Source organism: Rhinoraja longicauda, chromosome 33 (assembly GCF_053455715.1).
Source record: "Rhinoraja longicauda isolate Sanriku21f chromosome 33, sRhiLon1.1, whole genome shotgun sequence".
Lineage (NCBI taxonomy): Eukaryota > Metazoa > Chordata > Chondrichthyes > Rajiformes > Arhynchobatidae > Rhinoraja > Rhinoraja longicauda.
This window is the reverse complement of record NC_135985.1, coordinates 6,166,222-6,191,649: the sequence shown is the minus strand read 5'-3', so window position 1 is coordinate 6,191,649 and position 25,428 is coordinate 6,166,222. Positions and strand designations below refer to the sequence as shown.

Sequence of the window (25,428 nt, the reverse complement as noted above, 5' to 3'; positions counted from 1 at the left end):
CCCGCCCCCTCACGGCGGTCCCCCCAGGCTGGGTCCTTTGTTCTCCCCCACCCTCACGCCAGTTCCCGTGAGGGCGTACCTTTTTGAGAGGGGCAAAGCATAAAGGAGAGGAGTGGAGCGACCTTTTTTGTTTACGCAGAGTGTGGTGGGCGCCTGGAATGTGTTGCCATGGGTGGTGGTGGAGGAAGGAATGATGGTAGAGGCTTTTCGATAAGCACTTGGATACGCAGGGAATGTTGGGACATGGATCACATGTAGACAGAGGGGATTTGCAGTCAGGAACCTTATTCAGACACTTCCTCAGACAGTGGGGACTGAAAAAGGCTCCTGACCCCAAACGTCACCTATTCATGTTCTCCAGAGATGTTGCCTGACCCGTTAAGCTACTCCAGCACTTTGCCTCTTACCATAAACCAGCATCTGCAGTTCCTTGTCAATGTTAATCTGGCATTATCTTTGCCATGGACATTGAGGGCAGATGGGCCTGTTCCTGTGCTGTACTGTGTAGGAAGGAACTGCAGGTGTTGGTTTACATCGAAGATAGACACAAAGTGCTGGAGTAACTCAGCGGGTCAGGCAGCAGCTCTGGAGAAAAGTAATAGGTGACGTTTCAGTCTGAAGAAGGGTCTCGACCCGAAATGCCACCTTTCTCCAGAGATGTTCATAAGTCATCAGGTCATAAAGGAATAGGAGTAGAATTAGGCCATTTGGCCCATCAAGTCTACTCTGCCATTCAATCATGGCTGCTCTGTCTCTCCCTCCTAACCTAAAGAAGTTGTCTGACCCGCTGAGTTATTCCAGCATTTTGGGTCTATATTCATGTGCTGTATTGTTCTATGTGAGAGTGCTAAGTGTTTATCTGGTCTAAAGAAGAAATGGAATTTTGTTTCTGGAAAAGCTATCAGCATGTCCTTGCTAACTCTGCCCTCTGCCCTTTGCCCTTTGCCCTGCCCAGGGGGTGACCCACGTAGGTTATACGGACCTGCCAAGCCGAATGGCCACACAGGCCAGCAGCCTCTACTCAAACAACGTGCTGAAGTTGCTGAAGGCGATAAGTGCTGACAAGGAATACTTTTACTACGAGCCCAAGGAGGAATTTAACTACGGTACAATGGACCACGTTACCAGAGGCACTGTAGTAATGCAGGTGTGTGTTTGTTATGACGTATATGCAGGATTCAAGGATTCGGATCAATGAATAGAGGAAGCACAAATAACAATTTATTTAGTTTAAAGATGCAGCGCGGAAACAGGACCTTCGGCCCACCGGGTCTACGCCGACCAGCGATCCCCGCACATTTTACACTATCCTATTCACAAAATGCTGGAGTAACTCAGCAGGTCAGGCAGCATCTCAGGAGAGAAGGAATGGGTGACGTTGGGTCACCCATTCCTTCTCTCCCGAGATGCTGCCTGACCTGCTGAGTTACTCCAGCATTTTGTGAATAAATACCTTCGATTTGTACCAGCATCTGCAGTTATCTTAACACTATCCTACACACACTAGGGACAATTTTTACATTTACCAAGCCAATTAACCTACAAACCTGCACATCTTTGGAGTGGGGGAGGAAACTGAAGATCTCGGAGAAAACCCACGCAGGTCACGGGGAGAACGTACAAACTCCGTACAGACAGCACCCGTAGTCAGGATCGAACCCGGGTCTCTGGCGCTGCATTCGCTGTAAGGCAGCAACTCTATCGCAGTGCCACCGTGCTGCCCTGTTAAAGCAAACACAAGTAAAACACCGAACTATCAATAAAGGAACAATATTTTTTAAAATTACGCCCCACTGCGTATTTGAGTCTGCAGTCTGCACTGGCTGGCACCGCACACACACCACGATCCGAGCTCTTCCTCTCTCTCCCTACTTGGTGAAGTTCTTTTCTCTCCCCGAAGATGATGCTCTGTCTCTCATGGTAGAAGCATGTATTTATATAATGATTTTAATCTCCAACAACAGCAGGTGATTTTGTGTCAAACTAGCTCTCTGCCTTGGTAGCATAATGGCATGAGTTACTGTATATGTCCTATCAGACACCGAGCTAGTCTCGGATGTCTCTGGGAAAGCAAAGCTTATCTCAGTGACCTTGCAGGTGTCCTTATGATCGACTGGTCGCTTTGAATTAGCCCCAGCATTCTTTGAAAACATCTACTTGTTTTCCTAAGCAGGGTTGGAAATGCAGTGCATCTAATTTAGCTGACAACTCCATTTTAGCTGACAGTCTGTTTAACCCTTACATTACATTATTCCCGATGTGCAGAGTTTTAATTGAATTATGAAAAGACTGAAGATAGACACAGAATGCTGGAGTAACTCAGCGGGTCAGGCAGCATCTCTGGAGAAAGGGAATAGGTGACGTTTCGGGTCGAGGCCCTTCTTCAGTCTGAAGAAGGGCCTCGACCCGAAACGTCACCTATTCTTTTTCTCCAGAGATGCTGCCTGACCCTCTGAGTTACTCCAGCTTTTTATGTCTGTCCTCCAGCTTAAAGCAGCATCTGAAGTTCCTTCCCACACATTATGAAAAGACTGAAATTAGTGAAGATTGAAATGTCTTCTTACGCGGCAAACAACAAGTATTAAACTTGCATTTTAGTTGAATAATTTTTCTAAACGTGAAGTTGAATTGGGCAGTGTAAGGCCGGTGTGGGGCCATTGAACTCTCACCTAAAATGGCGCCAAACTCAGGCGATTCTCTGGGTGCTAGTCCCAGAAGTGGATCTGCAATCACATTAAACCTCTACTCCAACTGCAGCATTCCTTACTCTAACTATGCTCAGTCTTTATTGGACTTTATCTTGCACTAAACTTTGTTCCCTCTGTCCTGTATCTGCACACTGGACGGTTATAATCATGTATTATCTTTCTGCTGACAGGATTGCACGCAACAAAAAAGCTTCTCACTGTACCTCGGTATACACGACAATAATAAACTAAACTAAACCGAAAGAGCTGATCGTGTAAGAAAGAAAACGCAGATGCTGGTTAAAATTGAAGGTAGACACAAAATGCTGGAGTAACTCAGCGGGTCAGGCAGCATCTCGAGAGAAGGAATAGGTGACGTTTCCCGAAACGTCACCCATTCCTTCTCTCCAGAGATGCTGCCTGACCCGCTGAGTTACTCCAGCATTTTGTGTCTACCTTTGAAAGCCGATTACCAGATTGTACTCTTCTTAAGGCTGCATGTTGACCTTGCAGTACCCAGGGAAACTTCAGTTCATTCCCAGAGTCAGCTTCATATTTAAATAATGATTTCCCCCTTGCTAATTCAATTTCAATCTAGATTCCAGTAAAATCAAGAGGAGGTTTTTGTTTATTTTTTTTAGTTTAAGTGATGCAGAGTGGAAACAGGCCCTTTGACCCAGGCCCATCATCGATCACCCGTACACTAGTTCTATGGTAACCCCACTTTCGCATCTTACACACTAGGGGCAATTTACAGAAGTCAAGTAGTCAAGTCAGAAGACAAACCTGCATGTCTTTGGGATGTGGGAGGAAACCCACGTGGTCACAGGGAGAACGTGCAAACTCCACACGGATGTCAGGGTGGAACCCGAGTGCCTGGCGCCGTGAGGCGTTCCCAACTGTGCAATAGACAATAGGTGCAGGAGGAGGCCATTCGGCCCTTCGAGCCAGCACCACCATTCAATGTGATCATGGCTAATCATTCTCAATCAGTACCCCGTTCCTGCCTTCTCCCCATACCCCCTGACTCCGCTATCCTTAAGAGCTCTATCTAGCTCTCTCTTGAATGCATTCCGCTGATTGGGTTCTAAGCTTCAGAATTTCCTCTTGCTTCGGACCCAAACAGCTCTGCCTCTCTTTATTTGTTACCCCCGAACAAAACCTATCTCTGAGCACACTTCTAATGTCATCACCTTTGTCGCCATCAATGCCTGGATTGATGATAGATTTCTGAAGCACTTTGTGAGTTTTGCCACGTTAAAAATATTTATGTTCTTGCAGGTTATTTTAGATTGAACCATTTACTGATTTCGGACCAAAGTAACCATGCGAACTTGGTCGGCATTGACAAGGTGGGCCGAAGGGCCTGTTCTCATGCTGTGCAACTCTATTCCAGGAATGGCGGGACTGTCATGTTGAAAGACTGGAGCGGCTAGGCTTGTATACACTGGAACTTAGAAGGATGAGAGGGGATGCTATCGAAACATATAAGATTATTAAGGGGTTGGACACGTTAGAGGCAGGAAACATGTTCCCAATGTTGGGGGAGTCCAGAACCAGGGGCCACAGTTTAAGAATAAGGGGTAGGCCATTTAGAATGGAGATGAGGAAAAACTTTTTCAGTCAGAGAGTTATAAATCTGTGGAATTCACTGCCTCAGAAGACAGTGGAGGCCAAGTCTCTGAATGCATTCAAGAGAGAGCTAGATAGAGCTCTTAAGGATAGCGGAGTCAGGGGGTATGGGGAGAAGGCAGGAACGGGGTACTGATTGAGAATGATCAGCCCTGATCACATTGAATGGTGGTGCTGGCTCGAAGGGCCGAACGGCCTATACCTGCACCGATTGTCTATTGTCTATTGAAATAGATTTTGCGCGTGTATTTAAAGTATTACTAATTGATTCTCATTTAAAAGGGGTGGAATTGTGAGGATTTAACACTTTTTGTACACAGGAAGGCAAAAACCTGTTTCCAGCCCCCCAGCCGCTAAATGTTCCAGTGATTGCACCCGTCAAACCAAAATCTGCGGCCGAACTGGAAGGCGAGAAGAAGGCCGTAGTTTCACCTTTCACAACGACAATGACCTCTGCCAGTGTCTACACAGCAGGTAAGGAAACAAGAATGTCCATGTTGTTCACGTTTAGGCAGACAGCGGTCTAGTTTCCTCTGTGACTTTACTTTACACTTTAGAGATACAGAAGGGGATGAAGGCCCTTCGGCCCACCGAGTCCACATCGACCAGCACTTGCCTGTTCACACTAGCTCTCTATGTTTTCTCATCCACACCCTGCACACTGGGGACAATTTACAGAGGCCAATTAAGCTACAAACTTGTACATCTTTGGAGTATGGGGGGGAAACTGGAGCACCCGGAGAAAGCCCACGCTGTCACGGGGGGGGGGGGGGGGGCGTACAAACTCCGCACAGACAGCACCCGTAGTCAGGATCGTACCCAGTCTCTGATGCTGTGAGGCAGCAACTCTACCGCAGTGCCACCCTTAATGTTATAATCGACTCCTGTTTTGATTCACGGATTCATGAAATCAGCTCAAAATAATTTGCATTATCAGTTTTATTAATAACTAGACCAAGTTGGGCCCTAACCTCTCCTGCATTGGTGCAGCACCCTCTCCTCCCTCCCCTCCCCACTTCCCCCTCCCCCTCAACCCCCCTTAACCTCCCTCCCTCTCCCCCCCTAGGAGATAGATTTAAACTTTAAAATGTGAATAACTTTAAAAATATAACACCGATTTGAATAAAACTACTTGCATTATCACTAAAGTGACAATGGTGAGTAAGGTGGGCCTAAAACTGTCGCGCTATCGTGTACCGTTTTGGCTGAAGTCCAGTCACAAACAAGATAACAAACGAGAGTTTTCGTATATAGATGAGCACTGGGCCTCTTCTCGCTGGAGTTTAGAAGGTTGAGGGGGGACCTCATTGAAACTTACAGAAACTCAGTGGATCAGTCAGCATCTCTGAAGAGTCTGAAATGCCACCTATTCCTTTTCTCCAGCGATGCACCCTGACCCGCTGAGTTACCCCAGTATTTTGAGTCGACCTTCCGTATAAACCAGCAGTTCCTTTCTACACATTATTAATAATGAAGGTGTATGTAATGCTGGCACACCTCCTCTGTGCAGAGACGGTATCTGTTTTATTACTTTTCATCAGTAAGAAAGCAGGAAATTCGTCTTACTGATAATAAATATTTGTGCTCGGAGTTGAATCAAAACCTGTCATTGAAAGAGCACCAATGTTGGTTCCCAGGTATGGTCGGAACGCTGGGACTGGGAATAAGTGCTCCAAATGCTGCTTTCACCCAGATGGTCACGACGTTTGGACTCGCCGGCATCGTGGGCTATCACACTGTGTGGGGCGTCGCGCCATCTCTCCACTCGCCACTCATGTCGGTCACCAACGCCATCTCCGGTGAGTAGTTTGCAGAGTTAAGGGCCTGTCCCACTTAGGCGATTTTAAGGTGACTGCCAGCGACTAGGCTGTCGCCGAATGTTCGCCAGGGGTGTCGCGCGCGGGCATGATCGTGAGGAGTCTTCAATGAATCGTAGCAGACCTCGGCGCGTCGCGGAAAAAATTTCCAGGTAGAAATTTCTCGGCGACAGCTGGCTTGTCGCCAGGTATCGTAGCTTATTGCGGGCGCTGTCTGTCGCACGCTGTCCCCAGGTTTGCTAGGTTGTCGCAGATGCATTTAGAAGCACGTAATATTAAATTAAGAAAAGGCGTTTGAAGATACCAGAAGATAGTTTTGTTTAACCAATTTATTTACCGTCAGGACATTTGACAGGTAGATTGGAGGCGACAGTTTGACGGTCAGGTAAGTGTGGGAATTTCGCGATGTTGCCGAAGACGGTGTAATCTCTTAGCCAGGTGCTGGTTTCACAAATAAAGTGACCTGTATTGACCTGACTTGGCATTGTTGTGGTCATTGTCGTTGGGTAAAATAAAATTTTGGCGATCTGCTACGACTTTGAAAGTTGCCGGCAATCGCCTTAAAAATCGCGTAACTGGGACAGGCACTTTACACTCAGTGTTACAATATCGTGCATGGACACCAATCAATAAGGCCTGACCTGAGGGGAACCATGAACCCCGGAGAAGAACCATGAACCCCGGAGAACCGGGATGAAGTTCAGACATAAACAAATGGCGTTTTTTTGATTAAAAGTATGATTTGTAAATGTTAGTTGGCATGTTTTTTTTCTGTGGGGATAATAAAATAAACCCTTTGACTTAAATTGTTTACAACTTGGTCATAAGTTCTAAGAGCAGGATTAGGCCAATCGTCCCGTCAAGTCTGCCATTTAATCATGGCTGATCTATCTCCCTCTCACCCCCATTCTCCTGCCTTCTCCCCATAACCCCTGACACCCGTACTAATTAAGAATCTTTCAATCTCCGCCTTAAAAATATCCATTGACTTGGCCTCCACAGCCTTCTGCGGCATTGAATTCCACAGATTCACCACCCTCTGACTAAAGAAATTCCTCCTCATCTCCTTTTATTCTGAGGCCATGGCCTTTGGTCCTAGACTCTCCCACTTGTGGAAACATCCTCTCAACGTTCACTCTATCCAGGCCTTTCAATAGTCAATAGTCGTTTATTTGTCACATACACATAAATGTGTAGTGAAATTAAACATTACCCGCAGTTCAACAATAAGACCAATAAGAATAATCAATAAAAATGCAATAACACGCACAATCATAAACTAACACCAAACAAAAGAAACATCCATCACAGTGAGTCTCCTCCAGTCCCTCCTCACTGTGATGGAAGGCCACAATGTCTTTCTCTCTTCCCTGCCGTCTTCTCCCGCGGTCAGGCTGTTGGAGTTGCCACATCGGGGCGGTCGGGGCTCCAGACATTGAAGCCCCCACCGACATTGAAGCTATTCCAGGCCGCGCCGGACGGTGAAAGGCCCGATTCGGGGCGGGCGAAAACGCTGCCGCTGCCGGAGCTCCCGATGTCGTCCCCCACCCAGGGGCCTGTGGGCCTCCGACGTCCATGGGGCCCGCGGCTGGAGCCTCCGGAGACGAGTCGCAGCCGCTCCCGCAGCATCCGAAGGCGGCCACTATTCGGAGATGAATGCTTCTCCAGATTGTAATGTGTTCTTGTGTTCCAATTTTTAGGAGTTACAGCAGTGGGTGGTCTGGTCCTAATGGGAGGAAGTTACTTGCCATCAAGCGTACCTCAAACTCTTGCCCTGATGGCTGCGTTTATATCATCGATTAACATAGCAGGTAGGTTGGAAAGAGTGTGACTGTGATCAATGTAAGTGAATTTGAGCAATTGATTTAAGAAGTAGCCCTTCAATATTGGACCATCTTTCTTGCATCGTTGCATCATTAAATGATACTAGACCAAGTGGACCCGTCTCCTGCATTGGTGCAGTACCCTCCTCCCTCCCCCTCCCCTCCCCCACATCCCCCCTTCCTCCTCCCCTCCCCCCTTCCTCCTCCCCTCCCCCCTTCCTCCTCCCCTCCCCCCTTCCTCAAGGGATTCCTAAAGGGATTAAGTTTCCTCTTGTTCACTGCATATTTATATATATTTATAATCTACGTACGTAGAAGTGCTTGATTTTAGTTTCAGGGATACTGCATGGAAACAGGCCCCTCAGCCCACCAAGTCCACATCGACCATTCATCACCTATTCACACTAGTTCTAGATTATCCCCACTTTCTCATCTACCCGCTAAGGGCAATTTAGAGAGGCCAGTTAAGCTTTCTTTTGAATGTGGGTGGAAACCATGGCACCTGGAGGAAACCCACTTGGTCACAGGGAGAAGGTGCAAACTCCTGTACCTGCATGGCACCTGAGATGCTGCCTGCCCCGCTGAGTTACTCCAGCATTTTGTGTCTATCTACAGTGTAAGCCAGTATCTGCAGATCCTTCTAACATAACTTTATTCAGTGATGTGAAGTGTTTTTAAAATGGAAGTACTTTGCTTTAGCGCCTTCACCGGTAACGACGTTTTTGTAACCCTGTTAATTATTCCTCACTTGCCAGATGCTTCCTTTCACCGGAATTAAACATATATTTTGCAAATGTCTTATTTCAGGTGGTTTCCTTATTACGCAACGGATGTTGGATATGTTTAAACGACCCACAGACCCGCCAGAGTACAACTACCTGTACATGCTGCCTGGAGCAATGTTTGTCGGTGGCTATGGAACCGCTTTGGCCAGCGGATACAACATCGAGCAGGTTGCGTTTACTTCCCTTCCCTTCTTCGCCAATGCCAGCCTTGTGTTATTGAGCACATTATGTGTTTTGTAGGAAAATAACTGCAGATGCTAGTACAAATCGAAGGTGTCACAAAAAGCTGGAGTAACTCAGCGGGTCAGGCAGCATCTCAGGAGAGAAGGAACGGGTGACCTTTCGGGTCGAGACCCTTCTTCAGACTGAAGAAGGGTCTCGACCCGAAATGTCACCCGTTCCCTCTCTCCTAAGATGCTGCCTGACCCGCTGAGTTACTCCGGCTTTTTGTGATACCTTACGTTTTGTGTCTTGGTTCACTGCACCTTCACAATGCGTGAATGAATGAATGAATGAATGAATGATGCTTTATTGTCACAGGTGACAAGTGACAGTGTCTTTGTTTTGCATGCACAAGGTGTACAAAGAGTTGCCACATGCAGTGTAGGATGCCGACAAAGTTACAAAGTATTCCATGTAGTCCCCAATGGTCGCCCTTCGTTCTCGGCGTGCCCCCCCCCCCCCCCCCCCCCCCCCCACAAGCCGGGTCTTCCTTTGTTTTCAACTTCTTGTGTGTTAATGGAACAAAATTCACAATTGTACAAATTATCCTTCTCTCTTTTATTTTACTGACAGTCTTATCCAGCACGTAAGCCATCGGGGGTTTAATTTTCAGAATTCTGCTTAAATTGCTTGGGGGGAACGCTTTAAAACCGTAAAAAACTGAGCAAAAAACAAAATGCTGGCTGGAGGAACTCAACGGGTTAGGCAGCATCCGTGGTGGGAATGGACAGGCGACGTTTCGGGTTGGGCCCCTTCTTCGGACTGATGGTCTGTTGATTTTAATTAATACAATACTTGCATCTCCTCAAACGAGACCCTGTGGATTCCAACCCATTATTTCTGATGTACAATAATCTCTGATGTACAATAAGATTTCACCTCCTCCACGGCCAACAATGGACCATTGTGGGCTCCTGGGCCTCCAGTGACGGCTCTGCTTTGTTCTGTACCTCTCCTTACCTCTAGTTTCCCTCTCCCCTGACTCTCAGTCTTGAAGAAGGGTCTCGACCCTTTGTATCTATCTTTAGTTTCTCTCTCACAGTCAGTCCGAAGAAAGATCCCAACCCGAAACGTTGTCTGTCCATTCTCTCCGCGGATGCTGCCTGACCCGCTGAGTTCCTTCAGCGCTTTGTTTTGCTCAAGATTCCAGCCTCTGCAGTTCCTTGTGTCTCTGTTAAGAATTAAAATGACTTAACTAGATTAATGGTCAAATTGATTTAACCAGTTTAACGGCTGCACTGGAGTGCTTGTAAGAGTACTTTACAAGAATGCATCAATAGCCCTCTACCAGATAAAATACACTTGTCCAAAGCCCATGGCATCATGACTATCTCCATGAGACTGGTAACATTATTGTGAAATTGCTCCATTTGTTCTTTTCAATGGCTGTTAGAGTCGTACAGCGTGGAAACAGGCCCTTCGGCCCATCTTGCCCGCACTGACCAACATGTCCCAGCTACACTAGTCCCACCTGCCCGCATTTGGCCCATATCCCTCCAAACCTGTCCTATACCTATAACTGCCTCAACTACCTCCTTTGGCAGCTCTTTCCACACACCCACCATCCTTCGTGTGAGAACCCACATCCGTTCTGATGATATGAGCTGTCGTTAAGCGGAAACCTGATGTATTTTAATTCAGTTTGCTTTTACACTTGTTTCCAGTTGTTAGCCACTCGTGTAAGATTACTGTTAAAAAGGAAACCATCATTCAATTATCTAGTTTAATTTCACCCAGTGAAGTACAAAAAACTGTCATCCCAATTCACCCCACTCAGGCTTGGTTTACCCAATCCCCTTTCCCGGGATAGAGGATTCTAAAGCTAGAAGATTCGAAAACTTAATTTGGGAGGGGAGAGATTTAAGGAGGGGCTTCGGGGAAGATGTTTTCACTTAGAGGGTAGTCTGTATCTGTCGTGAGCTGCCAGGGGAAGCTTTCTCAGTTTAGTTTAGAGATACACCGCGGAAAAACTGCCCCACTGAGACCGCGCCGACCAGCGATCCCTGCACACTTACACTATCCTATACACACGAGGGACAATTTACAACTATACCAAGCCAATCAACCTACAAACCTGTATGTCTTTGGAGTGTGGGAGGAAACCAGAGATCCTGGAGAAAACCCACGCAGGTCACGGGGAGAACAGCTGTGGAAGTAGATGTAATTTTGACTTTTAAAAGGCGTTTGGAGAAATATGGATAGGATGGGTTCAAAGGGCTCTGGGCCAAACACTGACAAATGGGACTCGCTTAGATGGGGCATCTTGGTTGGCATGGGTGAGTTGGGCCGAAGGGCCTGTTTCCATGTTGTGTGACTCTGACTCTGATTTAGTGATTCGTATAGACTCTGTTACTGTTATACCCGATAAATATTACTTCAACGTAATGTATTTTTTGCTCTTGCAGATGATGTACCTCGGTTCAGGCCTCTGCTGCATCGGTGCATTGGCTGGCCTTTCCACACAGAAAACGGCCAGACTAGGAAACGCGTTGGGCATGATTGGCGTGGCTGGCGGGCTGGCGGCCACCTTGGGTGCAGCCAACCCCTCCCCCGAGCTCCTTGGTCAGATGTCTGCTGCCATGGCAGCGGGTGGAACCATAGGTGAGAAAACCAGCGTTTGACTGGCAGTGAAGGTATCTTCTGCAAGTTAGTGTCGTATCTTCAGTCCTTCGCTCTTAATTCCATGACTGGTTGACTGGTTTGTCGTAGTTTCGGGTTTAGTTTTGGGTTACAGTGCAGAAACAGGCCCTCCAATACAATACAATACAATACAATATATCTTTATTGTCATTGTACAGGGGTACAACGAGATTGGGAATGCGCCTCCCATACGATGCAATAATTTAATTAATTTAATCAACAACAACCCAACAAAACAAATTGTAACAGTTTTAAGACAGAAAACTGCCTTCGGCCCACCTGGTCCGCGCCGCCCAGCGATCCCCGCACATTAACACTATCCGACACACACCAGGGACAATTTTTACATTTACCCAGTCAATTAACCTACATACCTGTACGTCTTTGGAGTGTGGGAGGAAACCGAAGATCTCGGAGAAAACCCACGCAGGTAACGGGGAGCATGTACAAACTCCGTACAGACGGTGCCCGTAGTCAGGATCGAACCTGAAATTAGGTTGAGGTTTCTTAATGCAACTTATCATATCATATATCATATCATATATCATATCATATATCATATCATATATCATATCATATATATACAGCCGGAAACAGGCCCTTTCGGCCCACCAAGTCCGTGCCGCCCAGCGATCCCCGTACATTAACACTATCCTACACCCACTAGGGACAATTTTTACATTTACCCAGCCAATTAACCTACATACCTGTACGTCTTATACCAGGCTACAGTGAAAAGCTTTGCTTTGCCATCCAAACAGATCAGATGTATCATACCGAGATACAATCAGTTTCAAACTCGAGTACAGTAGCTGTACTTAGAGGTCTCGACCCGAAACATCACCCATTCCTTCTATCCACAAATGCTGCCCGTCCCGCTGAGTTACTCCAGCATTTTGTGTCTCCCTTTGGTGTAAACCAGCATCCGCAGTTCCTTCCCACGCAGTGGCTGCAAACTCTGTACAACGGAGATAATGGGTTTAGATTTTAGATTTAGAGATACAGCGCGGAAACAGGCCCTTCGGCCCACCGGGTCCGCGCCGCCCAGCGATCCCCGCACATTAACACTATCCTACACAAACTAGGGACAATTTTTACGTTTACCCAGTCAATTAACCTACATACCTGTACGTCTTTGGAGTGTGGGAGGAAACCGAAGATCTCGGAGAAAACCCACGCAGGTCACGGGGAGAACATACAAACTCCGTACAGACGGCGCCCGTAATCAGGATCGAACCTGAGTCTCCGGCACTGCATTCGCTGTAAGGCAGCAACTCAACCGCTGCGCCACCGTGCCGCAGGTTGGAATCTCAAGGGTTCTGTGTGAGGAGGTGTAAACACTGCATTAATTGAAATCAATCAGTTCTCGATCCAAAAACTGACGTGTGTAATCTCTAGGTGACGCTGAGTGTAAGTCACAGGATTTGAGAAAGTTATTTTATTGCAAGTCCCCCCTTTTACTGGCAGTAGATGGTGCTGTTGCTGAGAAAATAAGATAAAGTATTTTAATATTTTGTGTGTACTCAGAATTCCAGGGCCATTTAGAGCGCAGATATATTTCTTCACTCTATCTCCACTTTCCACTCACAGGTCAAGTTATTATTATGTTATTTATTGAGCAAAGTGTTTCCAGGCCTATTACGCTGCTGCAAGTAAGAATATTTACTTACTTTCATTGCAGTACATATGATAATCATAAGTGTAAGAAAATAACTGCAGATGCTGGTACAAATCGAAGGTATTTATTTCACAAAATGCTGGAGTAACTCAGCAGGTCAGGCAGCATCTCAGGAGAGAAGGAATGGGTGACGTTTCGGGCTCGACCCGAAACGTCACCCATTCCTTCTCTCCTGAGATGCTGCCTGACCTGCTGAGTTACTCCAGCATTTTGTGAAATATGATAATCATAATATCATCATTATAATATCAATGCCTTGTTAAGATGGTTAAACTTGAGCCTTTATAATTCTTAAACATTTCTACTCAATTATTTGGATGACCTGGGTATTAAGTAAGATTTTCTGTGCTGTATCTTTTCAGTATTTTCATTCAGTATTACAAATATTTATCATTACATCTTTATGAATATATTTCTAACGGTGCAGACTACTTTATTGTGACCTGAAGACTAATTAAAACATGGGGTAGTTTGGTTATGTATATCAGTGTAGTTTAGAGATACAGTGTGGTCCACAGGCCCTTCAGCCCACTGAGTCCATGCTGACCATCGATCAACCGTTAACACCAGTTCTATGTTATCCCACTTTCTCATCCGCTCCCTACACACAAGTGGCAATCTTACGGAGACCGATTAACCTGCAAACTCGCATGTCTTTGTGATGTAGGATGAAACCAGAGCTCCCGGAAGAGACCCACGCCGTCACAGGGAGAACATGCAAACTTGAACCTCTCCTTAATTAAACACACAGAGTACGCATCTGAGGTCAGGGTCGAACCCAGGCCACTGGCGCAATGAGGCAGCAGCTCTACCAGCTGCACCACTGTGCACGCCCTTAACATGACATGTTACAAAGTTCCTTGTTAAACTGACTATGAATGAGTGAAGAAAGAAGGAACCGCAGATGATTTACAAAAAAAAGACAAAGTGCTGGAGTAACTCAGCAGTAGCGTCTCTGGAGAACATGGATAGGTGACTTTTCGGGTGGGGAGTTTCTTAAATGATTGGTTATATGCTTAAGTCTTGCATATTTCTGTCAATTTATTTAAACTCTTAAATAGTCTGCATTAGATTCAAGATTCAAGATAGCTTTATTTGTCATCCAATATTGGACGAAATTCAGTCACCCACAGTCCAACAATAAAAGCATTAAATAGGCATTAAAATTACACAACCCCCAAAACCCCAAAAACACAGTAAAATAAAAGCATTAAATAGGCATTAAAATTGCACAACCCCCAAAACACACAAAAAAAAGAAACATCCATCACAGTGAGTCTCCTCCAGTCCTCTCCTCACTGTGATGGAAGGCCACAATGTCTTTCCCTTCTCCTGCCGTCTTCTCCCGCGGTCAGGTTGTTGTGGTTGCAGGCCGCGCCGGACGGTCCACAGCAGCCGGAGCCTAAGGCGAATCCCAGCCGCTCCCGCAGCCTCCGAAGACGGCTGGCTCCGCCGATGATAAGTCCGATCCGGGGCGGGCGAACACGCTGCTGCTGCCGCTGTTGCTGCACGGTCGGGCGGTCGTGGCTCCCGACATTGAAGCCCCCGCCCAGCAGAGAAATATCCCGCGGCATATCTTAGGCCGCGCCGGGCGGTGAAATGTCCGCGACCCAAGCCCCGCGACCCCGGGGCGGGCGAACACGCTGCCGCTGCCGGAGCTCCCGATGTCGGCATCCACGCGGCCCGAGCCTAAGGCGAGTCGCAGCCGCTCCTGCAGCCTCCGAGGACGGCCGGCTCCGGTGATGGTAAGTCCGATCCGCGGGCTCTGCGAACCAGAGCCCTGGAGGCCGACAGCTCCAGGAGTTGGGCCGATGGTAGGCCGCAGCAGGAACAGAGACACGGCCCAGAAAACAAAGGTCGGGTCTCCGTTCGGAAGGGACACCTATTTACAATTTTACAGTTCCCCCCCTCCCCCCCACATACACACATAGTACACAAACACAAAAACACCACATCACAACTACAATTAAGACAAAAAAACAACAAAAACACAGACAAATGGACCGCAGGTAAGCCGCAGCTGCTATGGCAGCGCCGCCATTTTGGATTTACAGAAAATGAATGCAAGAGTGCATGATATCCTTCCTGTTATCTTTACTTTAGATTTGCTTAACGATGCAGTGATTCTTGGGTTATTTCTGCAAATGAAACGGTTAACGTATTTCCGCCAGTTAGTGAAAAATAAGAGGATGAGAAATGTTCTACGATCGTCCAGAAAGGAATTTGGGGTTGGGAAAGGATAATTCAATATATAACGCAGGCTGAAACTACAGCCAACTTGTCAGCCGATCCAAATGATTATCAGAGTTGATCTTTCTTTCTTACAAGAATTAACAAGAATGGTGACCAATATCCTTGAAATACAAAGTGCCACTGATAAGACGTCTGTGTCTGATTTGTGAGAATTATTGCAAATCAAAAGTAAAGGAGCAAAACAAAGAAGCAATTTCCGTCAGGCCTGTTTCCAGCTATTTTCTAGTGGGGTTCTTGAGCTTTATGAAAGATATTTTGCTTGGACTTGCAGTGGAGGCCAAGGCTCTGAATGCATTCAAGAGAGAACTAGATAGAGAACTCGATAGAGCTCTTAAGGATAGCGGAGTCAGGGGGTATGGGGAGAAGGCAGGAACGGGGTACTGATTGAGAATGATCAGCCATGATCACATTGAATGGTGGTGCTGGCTCGAAGGGCCGAATGGCCTCCTCCTGCACCTATTGTCTATTGACTTAGGAACTTTGGCTGTTCCCATAGATAACTCTTATATCTACGAGGATTAATATATACTTTCATAACTCAGTGCATGCAGCGTCCAAGAGATGGAATGGACATTAGTATAGCATTTTTCACAAACTCTGGCAAATGCATGCACTAATTTAACTTTTTAAAGTAGACATTGACACTCACATGCAACCTTGCTCAAAGGGGTAAGCAACTGTACAAATGTTGTCCAAGATTCTATCCTCAGCCAAAACCACCTAGGCAGACTATCTGGCCATCAGTCTTATTCCCCACCATGACAACTTGATGTAATAGTCACCATATTTCAAATAAATGTATTGTATGCATAACGTCTTGAGACATTTTATGAGAGGAGATTTTATTTTTCTTGTTTCTTTGAAACCATTGAATTTTCAATTTTTTAAATCAACATTCGTCATCTTCAAGATAGACCCAAAATGCTGGAGTAACTCAGCGGGACAGGCAGCAACTCTGGATAGAAGGAATGGGTGACATTTCAGGTCGAGAACCCTGTAGAGAGAGATGCAATTAGCATGCCCATCACAAAACCTGCCACAGTGTTGTAGGGACATTTATACCAAGCCAATTAACCTACAAACCTGAATGTCTTTGGAGTGTGGGAGGAAACGGAAGTTCTCGGAGAAAACCTACAGCGAGAACGTACAAATTCCATACAGACAGCACCCGTAGTCAGGATCTAACCCGGGTCCCTGGCGCTGTAAGGCAGCAACTCTACCGCTGCGCCACCGTGCTGCAAGTTATAGTGCAGAGTTGGGATAAAAGTGTTGAACATTTTTTCCAGTTCCTGTATTAAATTATGAGCATGTCACTTCAAATATTCTAGTGCGGAATTCTTGGTGCTTCTTCCAATATCACCGTGGGTGCTAGATTTTGAAGCCAAGTTCTTAAAATAGAAAATGTTTCATTTCCCAGAATTAATGTCCTTCACTTGGTTCAAAAACCTTGTGGTATTGGAGGAATATCATGGGGAAGAACCATGCTTAGTGGTATCCATTTTCTAAATGGAAACAGATGGCGACTTTGTACAGTAATTCAATGATAGAATAAGTTAGTGATTTTCATGTATAACCAGTGCTATTTTCGTGACAGTGTTCGCCAGTACCTGCACCACTAATAATAAAAAGGTTTTTCCGTTTTAGAGATACAGCGCGGAAACAGGCCCACCGAGACCACACTGACAAGCCATCCCCACTATCCTACACACACTAGGGACCTTTTGACACTTATACCAAGCCAATTCACCGACAAATCTGTAGGTCTCTGGAATGTGGGAGCAAACTGAAGATCTCGGAGAAAACTCACACGGTCACGGGGAAAACGTACAAACTTTGAACAGACAGCACTCGTAGTCAGGATCGAACCTGACTACAGAAAGTAGTAATGGATATCACTCTGGCGCTGTAAGGCAGCAACTCTATCGCTGCGTCACCATGCCGCCGTGGTACTCTAATAAAGGTACCGACCGGCACCTCTCATGAAATAGTTGAACGGCATTTTCTGGCCACGTGACACGCATGTTTATTAGTCATGCGTGCCGACACTGTTTTGTGTACCGACATTGGCTTAAAAGCCTCATCGCTGCTTATTTCAGAGTGAACAATAGGTAAAATAATAATACTCATCTGTTTGGCTACAAAATAAATTTGAGCAGAATAGATAAAGCTTTTAAGAATACAAAAGCTGCTAACTGATGGGCGTTCTAACAATGGAAACATTTTAAGAAATAATGAGACAGATATATGGACAGGACAGGTTCAGAGGGATATGGGCAAACGCAGGCGGGTGGGACTAGTGTAGACGGGGCATGTTGGGCCGAAGGGCCTGTTTCCACGCTGTATGACTATTTGTTTAAGGGTTTGTTAAATCTTTCCCTGTGCTACATTGATTCACCACTACCTCACTGTCTGTGGACATGGGGCTTCATCTATGGAACTGATGCGCTACAATGCTGAGAACTATATTCTGCCTCTATCTTCCCCTTTGCTCTCTCTGTTGTACTTGAGTTGGACTTGATTGTATTCATGTATAGTATTATCTGACCTGATGGAGTAGACTTGATGGGCCGAATTCTGCCCCAAGAGCTTATGAACTTATGTAAAACAAAGCTTTTCACACCGTACCTTGGTATACATTGCAATAAGAAACCGAAACCTGATGTCATCGGAGGTGCAGTTAGATAAACAAGATGTCCTCGATTCCCAGTGCCCTCTTACACAACAAGTGTAAATGGCATAATTGATTTGAAATTCTCGTGCTTATTGATATGGACTAGCTGAAACAACTTTTAATGGTATCTAGGGACTTGTAAACGTTTGGTACCCAGTCAGATTATGTGACCGTTATAATGATGGCAGGTATTTACCACATACTTGGCTCCATTAAGAACCTAACACTGCAGGCTTTTCAGTTTTTTTCGAAAATGCCTTTCTAGAAATGTCACTCTGTGGATTAATGTTTTGCAATGTAAGTTTGGGAGTTCTATTTATTTTGCGCAGGGTAGTGATTTATTTCCCTGCGTTTCCTAAAAGTGCTGTCATAGGTGTTAAAATTCAGCAGAGCAAGTAAACTCTTAGCAATTCCGTTAAGATCGGTTAGCATGAGGCCACCGATGTTAGAGTTCACAACCACTCCAATACAGTGGCGTAATACATTCTGCAAACAGGAATGAAGATGGACTTGATCTTGAGAATCTGAACCCAGGATACCATGGCAGCAACAGCAGACGTGATGGGCCAAATGGCCTGATTCTGCTCTTATCACTTATGAATTTACGAAGCTAAAGCAAACAAAATTTTCCCTACATTTCCATTTGTCTTTGCATTATTTAATCTTGTTTCACTATTTCTAGATTTCCTCTGCTTCAGTTATAGGGAAGGAACGGTTTGGAGGGATATGAGCCAAACGCGGGCGAATGGTATTTTCTTAAATGGGGCATCTTGGTCTTGCCCGGACAAGTTGGGCCACAGGGCCTGTTTCCGTGCTGTTTCCAAAACAAGTAGTAAATATAGTTTTGCGGACATTTGAAAATAATGCTTGTCATTTGTTAATGGACAGGTAATTGGATACAAAACAAGTACCCAGTGCTGGGGTAGCTCAGCAGGTCAGGTAGTACCTGTAGAGGATGTGGACAGGTGACATTTCAAATTCCAGTTTCATTCTGAAGAAGCGTCCCAACCCAAAATGTTCTCCAACCTTACCTGCTGAGTTACACCAGCACTTTGGGTCTTTTCTTTTTGTAAACCATCATCTGCGGTTCCCTGTGCCTATGTAATTGGATCTGGTACCCACTGCCTGGTGTCCTTCTTGAGATGGACAAGGATAAAGATATCGCAACTTCATAGCTAACGGTAGAAACAAAGAACTGCAGATGCTGGTTTATACCGAGGATAGACACGGTAGCGCAGCGGTAGAGTTGCTGCTTTACAGTGAATGCAGCGCCGGAGACTCAGGTTCGATCCTGACTACGGGTGCTGCACTGTAAGGAGTTTGTACGTTCTCCCCGTGACCTGCGTGGGTTTTCTCCGAGATCTTCGGTTTCCTCCCACACTCCAAAGACGTACAGGTATGTAGGTTAATTGGCTGGGTAAATGTTTAAAAAAAATTCTCCCTAGTGGGTGTAGGATAGTGTTAATGTGCGGGGATCACTGGGCGGCACGGACTTGGAGGGCCGAAAAGGCCTGTTTCCGGCTGTATCTATATGATATGATATATGATATGATAGACGACAAAGTGCTGGAGTAACTCAGCAGGTCAGCCATTCCCGACCCAAAACATCACCCTTCCTTTTCTCCAGAGATGCTGCCTGACCCACTGAGTTTAGTTTAGTTTAGCGATACAGCTTTGGCCCTATCGAGTCCATGCCGACCAGCAATCCGTGCATATTTTACACTATCCTACAAACACTGGGGACAATTTACAATATACCAAGCCAAGTAGCCTACAAATCTGTACGTCTGGAGTGTGGGAGGAAACTGGAGCAGCCAGAGAAAACACACGCAGGTCACGGAGAGAACGTACAAACTCCGTACAGATTGCACCCGTGGTCGGGAATGAATCAGGGTCTCTGGCGGTGTGAGGTGGCAACTCTACCGCTGTGCCACCAAGGTTACTGCAGCGTTTTATGTCTGCATGTCATATCTAACAGGATGTAGCTAGATATTCCATCTGTTCATTGATGCCCTCTTTGTGTTTTAGGTCTCACCATTGCCAAACGCATCGAGATATCTGACCTCCCTCAGCTGGTGGCAGCGTTTCACAGCCTGGTCGGTCTGGCGGCAGTCCTCACCTGTGTTGCCGAGTACATGATCGAGTTCCCGCACCTCGACGCCCATCCCGCGGCCAATCTGATCAAGACAGTGGCTTATCTGGGCACCTTCATCGGCGGTGTGACATTCAGTGGTTCCCTGGTGGCCTATGGAAAGTTGCAAGGTAACTGATTTTTAAAATTCTCTCCCTTTTAAATGTTAATAGGAAACAATTTCATAGAACAGTGCAGCACAGGAATAGCCCACAATATCCGTGCCAATCGAAGTGCCAGGTTGAACTAATCTCCTCTGCCTGCACCTGAACCATGCACCTCCCTAAAAGCCTCGGGAGCATCTATGATAGCCTCTTAAACATCACCAGTGTATGTCTCCACCACCAACCCCGGAAGCTCGTTCCAGGCACCACCACTCTCTGAGTGGAAAAACCTTGCCCTTTAAACTTTGCCCTTCTCACCTTCTACTTTAGTTTAGTTTAGTTTTGAGATACAGCGCGGAAACAGGCCCTTTGGCCCACCGAGTCAACACCGACCAGCACATTAACACTATCCTACACCCGCTAGGGACAATTTTTACATTTACCAAGCCAATTAACCCACAAACCAGTAAGTCTTTGGAGTGCGGGAGGAAATCGAAGATCTCGGAGAAAACCCACGGGGAGAACGTTCAAACTCCGTACAGACAGCACCCGTAGTGGGGATTGAACCCGAGTCTTCGGTGCTGCATTCGCTGTAAAGCAGCAAGTCCACCATGGCCGTCCACAGTGGGCAGCAGTGGAGTTGCTGCCTTACAGCGGATGCAGCGCCGGAGACTCGGGTTCGATCCCGACTACTTAGTTCAGTTTAGTTTAGAAATGCGGCGTGGAAACAAACCCTTTGACCCACCGAGTCCACACCGACCATCATATCCTGTACTCTAATCCAGGCTTGTATACACTGGAATTTAGAAGGATGAGAGGGGATCTTATCGAAACGTATAAGATTATTAAGGAGTTGGACACATTAAAGGCAGGAAACATGTTCCCAATGTTGGGGGAGTCCAGAACCAGGGGCCACAGTTTAAGAATAAGGGGTAGGCCATTTAGAACAGAGATGAGGAAAAACTTTTTCAGTCAGAAAGTTGTGAATCTGTGGAATTCTCTGCCTCAGAGGGCAGTGGAGGCCAATTCTCTGAATACATTCAAGAGAGAGCTAGATAGAGCTGTTAAAGATAGCGGAGTCAGGGGGTATGGGGAGAAAGCAGGAACGGGGTACTGATTGAGAATGATCAGCCATGATCACATTGAATGGTGGTGCTGGCTCGAAGGGCCGAATGGCCTCCTCCTGCACATATTGTCTATTGTCTATGTCCTACGCACTAAGGGCAATTTGTAGAAGCTGATTAGCCTACAAACCCACACGTCTCGAATGTGGGAGGAAACCGAGCACGCGGTGAAAACCCACACCTGGTCACAGGGAGAACATATAAACTCCATACAAACACCACCCGTAGTCAGGATTGAACCCGGGTCCCTGGCATTGTAAAGCACCAACTCTACCGCTGCGCCACTTTTGGATAAACATGAATTTCTGAGCAACCAGGTATCAAAGATAAATTTCAATGACTTGGATGATGCATAATCCATATCCACTAATGTACCACAACAAATGACAAGGGTCTCGACCCGAAACATCACCCATTCCTTTCCCCCAGAGATGCTGCATGTCCCGCTGAGTTACTCCAGCATTTTGTGTCTTAATTTTGGTGTAAACCAGTATCTGTCAAGTCAAGTCAAGTTTATTTGTCACATACACACACACGATGTGCAGTGAAATGAAAGTGGCAATGCCTGTGGATTGTGCACAAAAAAGAATTACAGTTACAGCATATAAATAAAGTTAATAAAGTTACTATAGTGTAGACAAAATTTAGTCTCTGGAGTTATAAAAGTTGACAGTCTTGATGGCCTGTGGGAAGAAACTCCGTCTCATCCTCTCCGTTTTCACAGTGTGACAGCGGAGGCGTTTGCCTGACCGTAGCAGCTGGAACAGTCTGTTGCTGGGGTGGCAGGGGTCCCTCATAATCTTGCTTGCTCTGGATCTGCACCTCCTGATGTATAGGTCCTGCAGGGGGACGAGTGTAGTTCCCATGGTGCGTTCTGCCGAACGCACTACTCTCTGCAGGGCCATCCTGTCCTGGGCAGAGCTGTTCCCAAACCAGACTGTAATGTTGCCGGACAGGATGCTCTCTACAGCCCCAGAGTAGAAGCAATGAAGGATCCTCAGAGACACTGAATTTCCTCAGCTGTCTAAGGTGGTAAAGGCGCTGCCTTGCCTTACCCACCAGTGCGGCAATGTGCGTTGCCCTTCCTTCCTGCAGTTCTTTCCTACACGAACGAACCTGAAGCTATTGTAACGCGGTTGTAGTGTGAAATTTAAAAGAACACGACACCAGGAGAGTTGGGACAACTCCAGATGGAATACAATTTTACAGCCAGTTATAGTTTGGTAACACTCCTTGATTGTGTGGTACTTGTAAAATGCCATGACATTTGGCGAGCGAGTTCACATGTTTGATCTTGAATGTAACACGTACAATGAAAAAGGTCAGCAAAGTGCTTGGAAACACACGGAATACTTTCGTGGTTTAAAGGATTGCTGTTTTCCGCAAGTGGAAGGCTGCCAGCTATTACAAACTGCCCAACAGATGGAGCAGGCTGCTTAATCATAGTAATTCTTAGGAGGAAATTGAAGAAAGAGCTCCAATAATTTGGTTGGCAAGCAACGGAGATGAGAATTTAATACGGTTATTGAAGATAAATAGCTGTAGCAGTAATTAAATAGACATCGACTTTAACTGGGTCCCTATTGTTATTTATTGGCGAGTGGAGCTAAAGTCGTACAGATCTGTTCATTTAAGTGTGATTGTGGTAAATATTTTTCCACTATCTTTTTAGTTTAGTGTCGTGATACAGCGCGGAAACAGGCCCTTCGGCCCACTGAGCCCGCTCCAATCAGGTGGTGAATCTATGGAATTCATTGCCACAGAAGGCTGTGGAGGCCGTCAATGGATATTTTTACGGCAGAGAGGGTTAGATTCTGGATTAGTACAGGTGTCAGGGGTTACGGTGAGATGGCAGGAGGATGGGGTTAAGAGGGAGAGATAGATCGGGCATGATTGAATGGTGGCATAGACTTGATGGGCCGAATGGCTTAATTCTGCTCCAATCCCTTATGACCAACGAGCCCCGCACATCAACACACTATCCTACACACACTCGGGACAATTTACAATTCTACCAAGCCAATTAGCCTGTACGTCTTTGGAGTGTGGGAGGAAACATGAGCACCCGGAGAAAATCCACGCAGGTCACGGGGAGAACGTACGAGCTCCGAACAGACAAGCAATCGTAGTCAGGATCAAACCCCGTGTGTCTGGCGCTGTAAGGCAACAACACTACCGCTGCGCCACCGTGCTTTTCCACTGAGGTCTGTCAGTGGTTAAAGAAATTGCTGAATTTTAGCTTCCTTGGTAAAATAAAATAGAAGGCTTTGAACTGAGAGTGGTCCTGTTATGGAGTCGTAGACAACGCATATTGACAACACATAAACAGATTCTTCGTCCCATTGAGTCCAAAGCAATCATGAGAACATAGCACAGGAACGGACCCTTTGGTCCACCATGTCTGTGCACAACATCATGTCTTTGTTTGGTAAACATGGTTGCCCCACCCAGCTGTGATACAAATTTGGTAAATATTGTAAATTGTCCATAGTGTGTGCAGGATAGTGTTAGTGTACAGGATCGATGGTCGGCCCGGATTCGGTGGCCTCAAGAGCTTGTTTCCTTGCTGTATTTCTAAAGTCTAAATGGATCTCTCATTCCCGTCTCCTCTGTGAACTTATGACCGTAGTTCTGCTCTCACTCCCTCTCCCCCCCCCCCCCCCCCCGATGGAGCAAGGATAGTGTTCCCCTGGTCCCTACCTTTCACCCCAAGAGTTCTGTAACCAGCACGTCATTCTCCGACATTTCTGCCAACTTCAATGTGATCCCACCACCAGCCACAACTTCCCATCCCCACCGCTTTACGCCTTCAACAGAGACCACTCCCTCCGCAACGCCTTGGTTCACTCATCCCTTCCCGCCCAAACCACCCCCTCCCCAGGCAGGCACAGGTGAGGTAACTTCTCTCTGTAGACGTCCTCCCTCACATCCTCCCTGGGATCCCAGAAATCCTTCCAGGTGAAGCAGAGGTTCACCACATCTCACCTCATCTACTGCATTTGCTGTTCCCAATATGGCCTCCTTTACCTTGGGAAGACCAAGTGCAGACTCGGCGACTGTTTCGCTCGGCCTGCCAAGGCCTTCTGGATCTCCCAGTTGCTAACCATTTTAACTCCCTTTCCCATTCCCACACTGACCGTACTATCTAGGGCCTCCTCCTTTGCCAGAGTGAGACCACACGCAAACTGGAGGAACAGCACCTCATATTCCGCTTGGGTAGCTTACAACCTAATGGCATGAACATTGAATTCTCCAATTTTAGGTAACTTGACATACAAACACTCGGTCAGCGAGCTACTCTGGTACTTTGTAGCTTGTTTTGTAAACCAGCATCTGCAGTTGGTCTGTGTCTTCAGTGTGGGGTGTATACTCATGTAGGAGGGGATTTTGTGCTACACCTGTATCCTGTATCTGGCTTGACTGAGATAAGCACGGACACAAAATAAAACAGCTCCTAGATCAGTGGTGAGTCTTTCGAACAAGTTGGTTTTTTGAGGGCCTTAACAGTGCGCACTGGAAAACAATCTTGAGGGTTCGGGCAGCACGGTGGCGCAGCGGTAGAGTTGCTGCCTTACAGCGCCAGAGACCCGGGTTCGATCCCGACTAGGGGTGCTGTCAGTACGGAGTCAGTGGCCTTCCTCCGAGATCTTCGCTTTCCTCCCATACTCCAAAGACGTGCAGGTTTGTGGGTTAATTGGCTCGGTATAAATGTAAATCGTCCCCTAGAGGGGGGATCTTATTGAAACATATAAGATAATTAGGGGATTGGACACATTAGAGGCAGGAAACATGTTCCCAATGTTGGGGGAGTCCAGAACAAGGGGCCACAGTTTAAGAATAAGGGGTAGGCCATTTAGAACG

The 25,428-nt window shown here is 46.4% G+C and overlaps 1 protein-coding gene across 1 annotated transcript in view; it reads left to right on the top strand.

The window, feature by feature from the left end:
• nnt2 (nicotinamide nucleotide transhydrogenase 2) overlaps positions 1-25,428 on the top strand; it is a 75,835-nt gene that overhangs the window by 25,914 nt on the left and 24,493 nt on the right. The window contains exons 9-15 of the mRNA XM_078427498.1: positions 956-1,147; positions 4,640-4,793; positions 5,957-6,118; positions 7,837-7,947; positions 8,767-8,912; positions 11,372-11,567; positions 20,237-20,470. Coding sequence (XP_078283624.1) covers positions 956-1,147; positions 4,640-4,793; positions 5,957-6,118; positions 7,837-7,947; positions 8,767-8,912; positions 11,372-11,567; positions 20,237-20,470 — 1,195 coding nt within the window. The remainder of the gene's footprint in view (positions 1-955; positions 1,148-4,639; positions 4,794-5,956; positions 6,119-7,836; positions 7,948-8,766; positions 8,913-11,371; positions 11,568-20,236; positions 20,471-25,428) is intronic.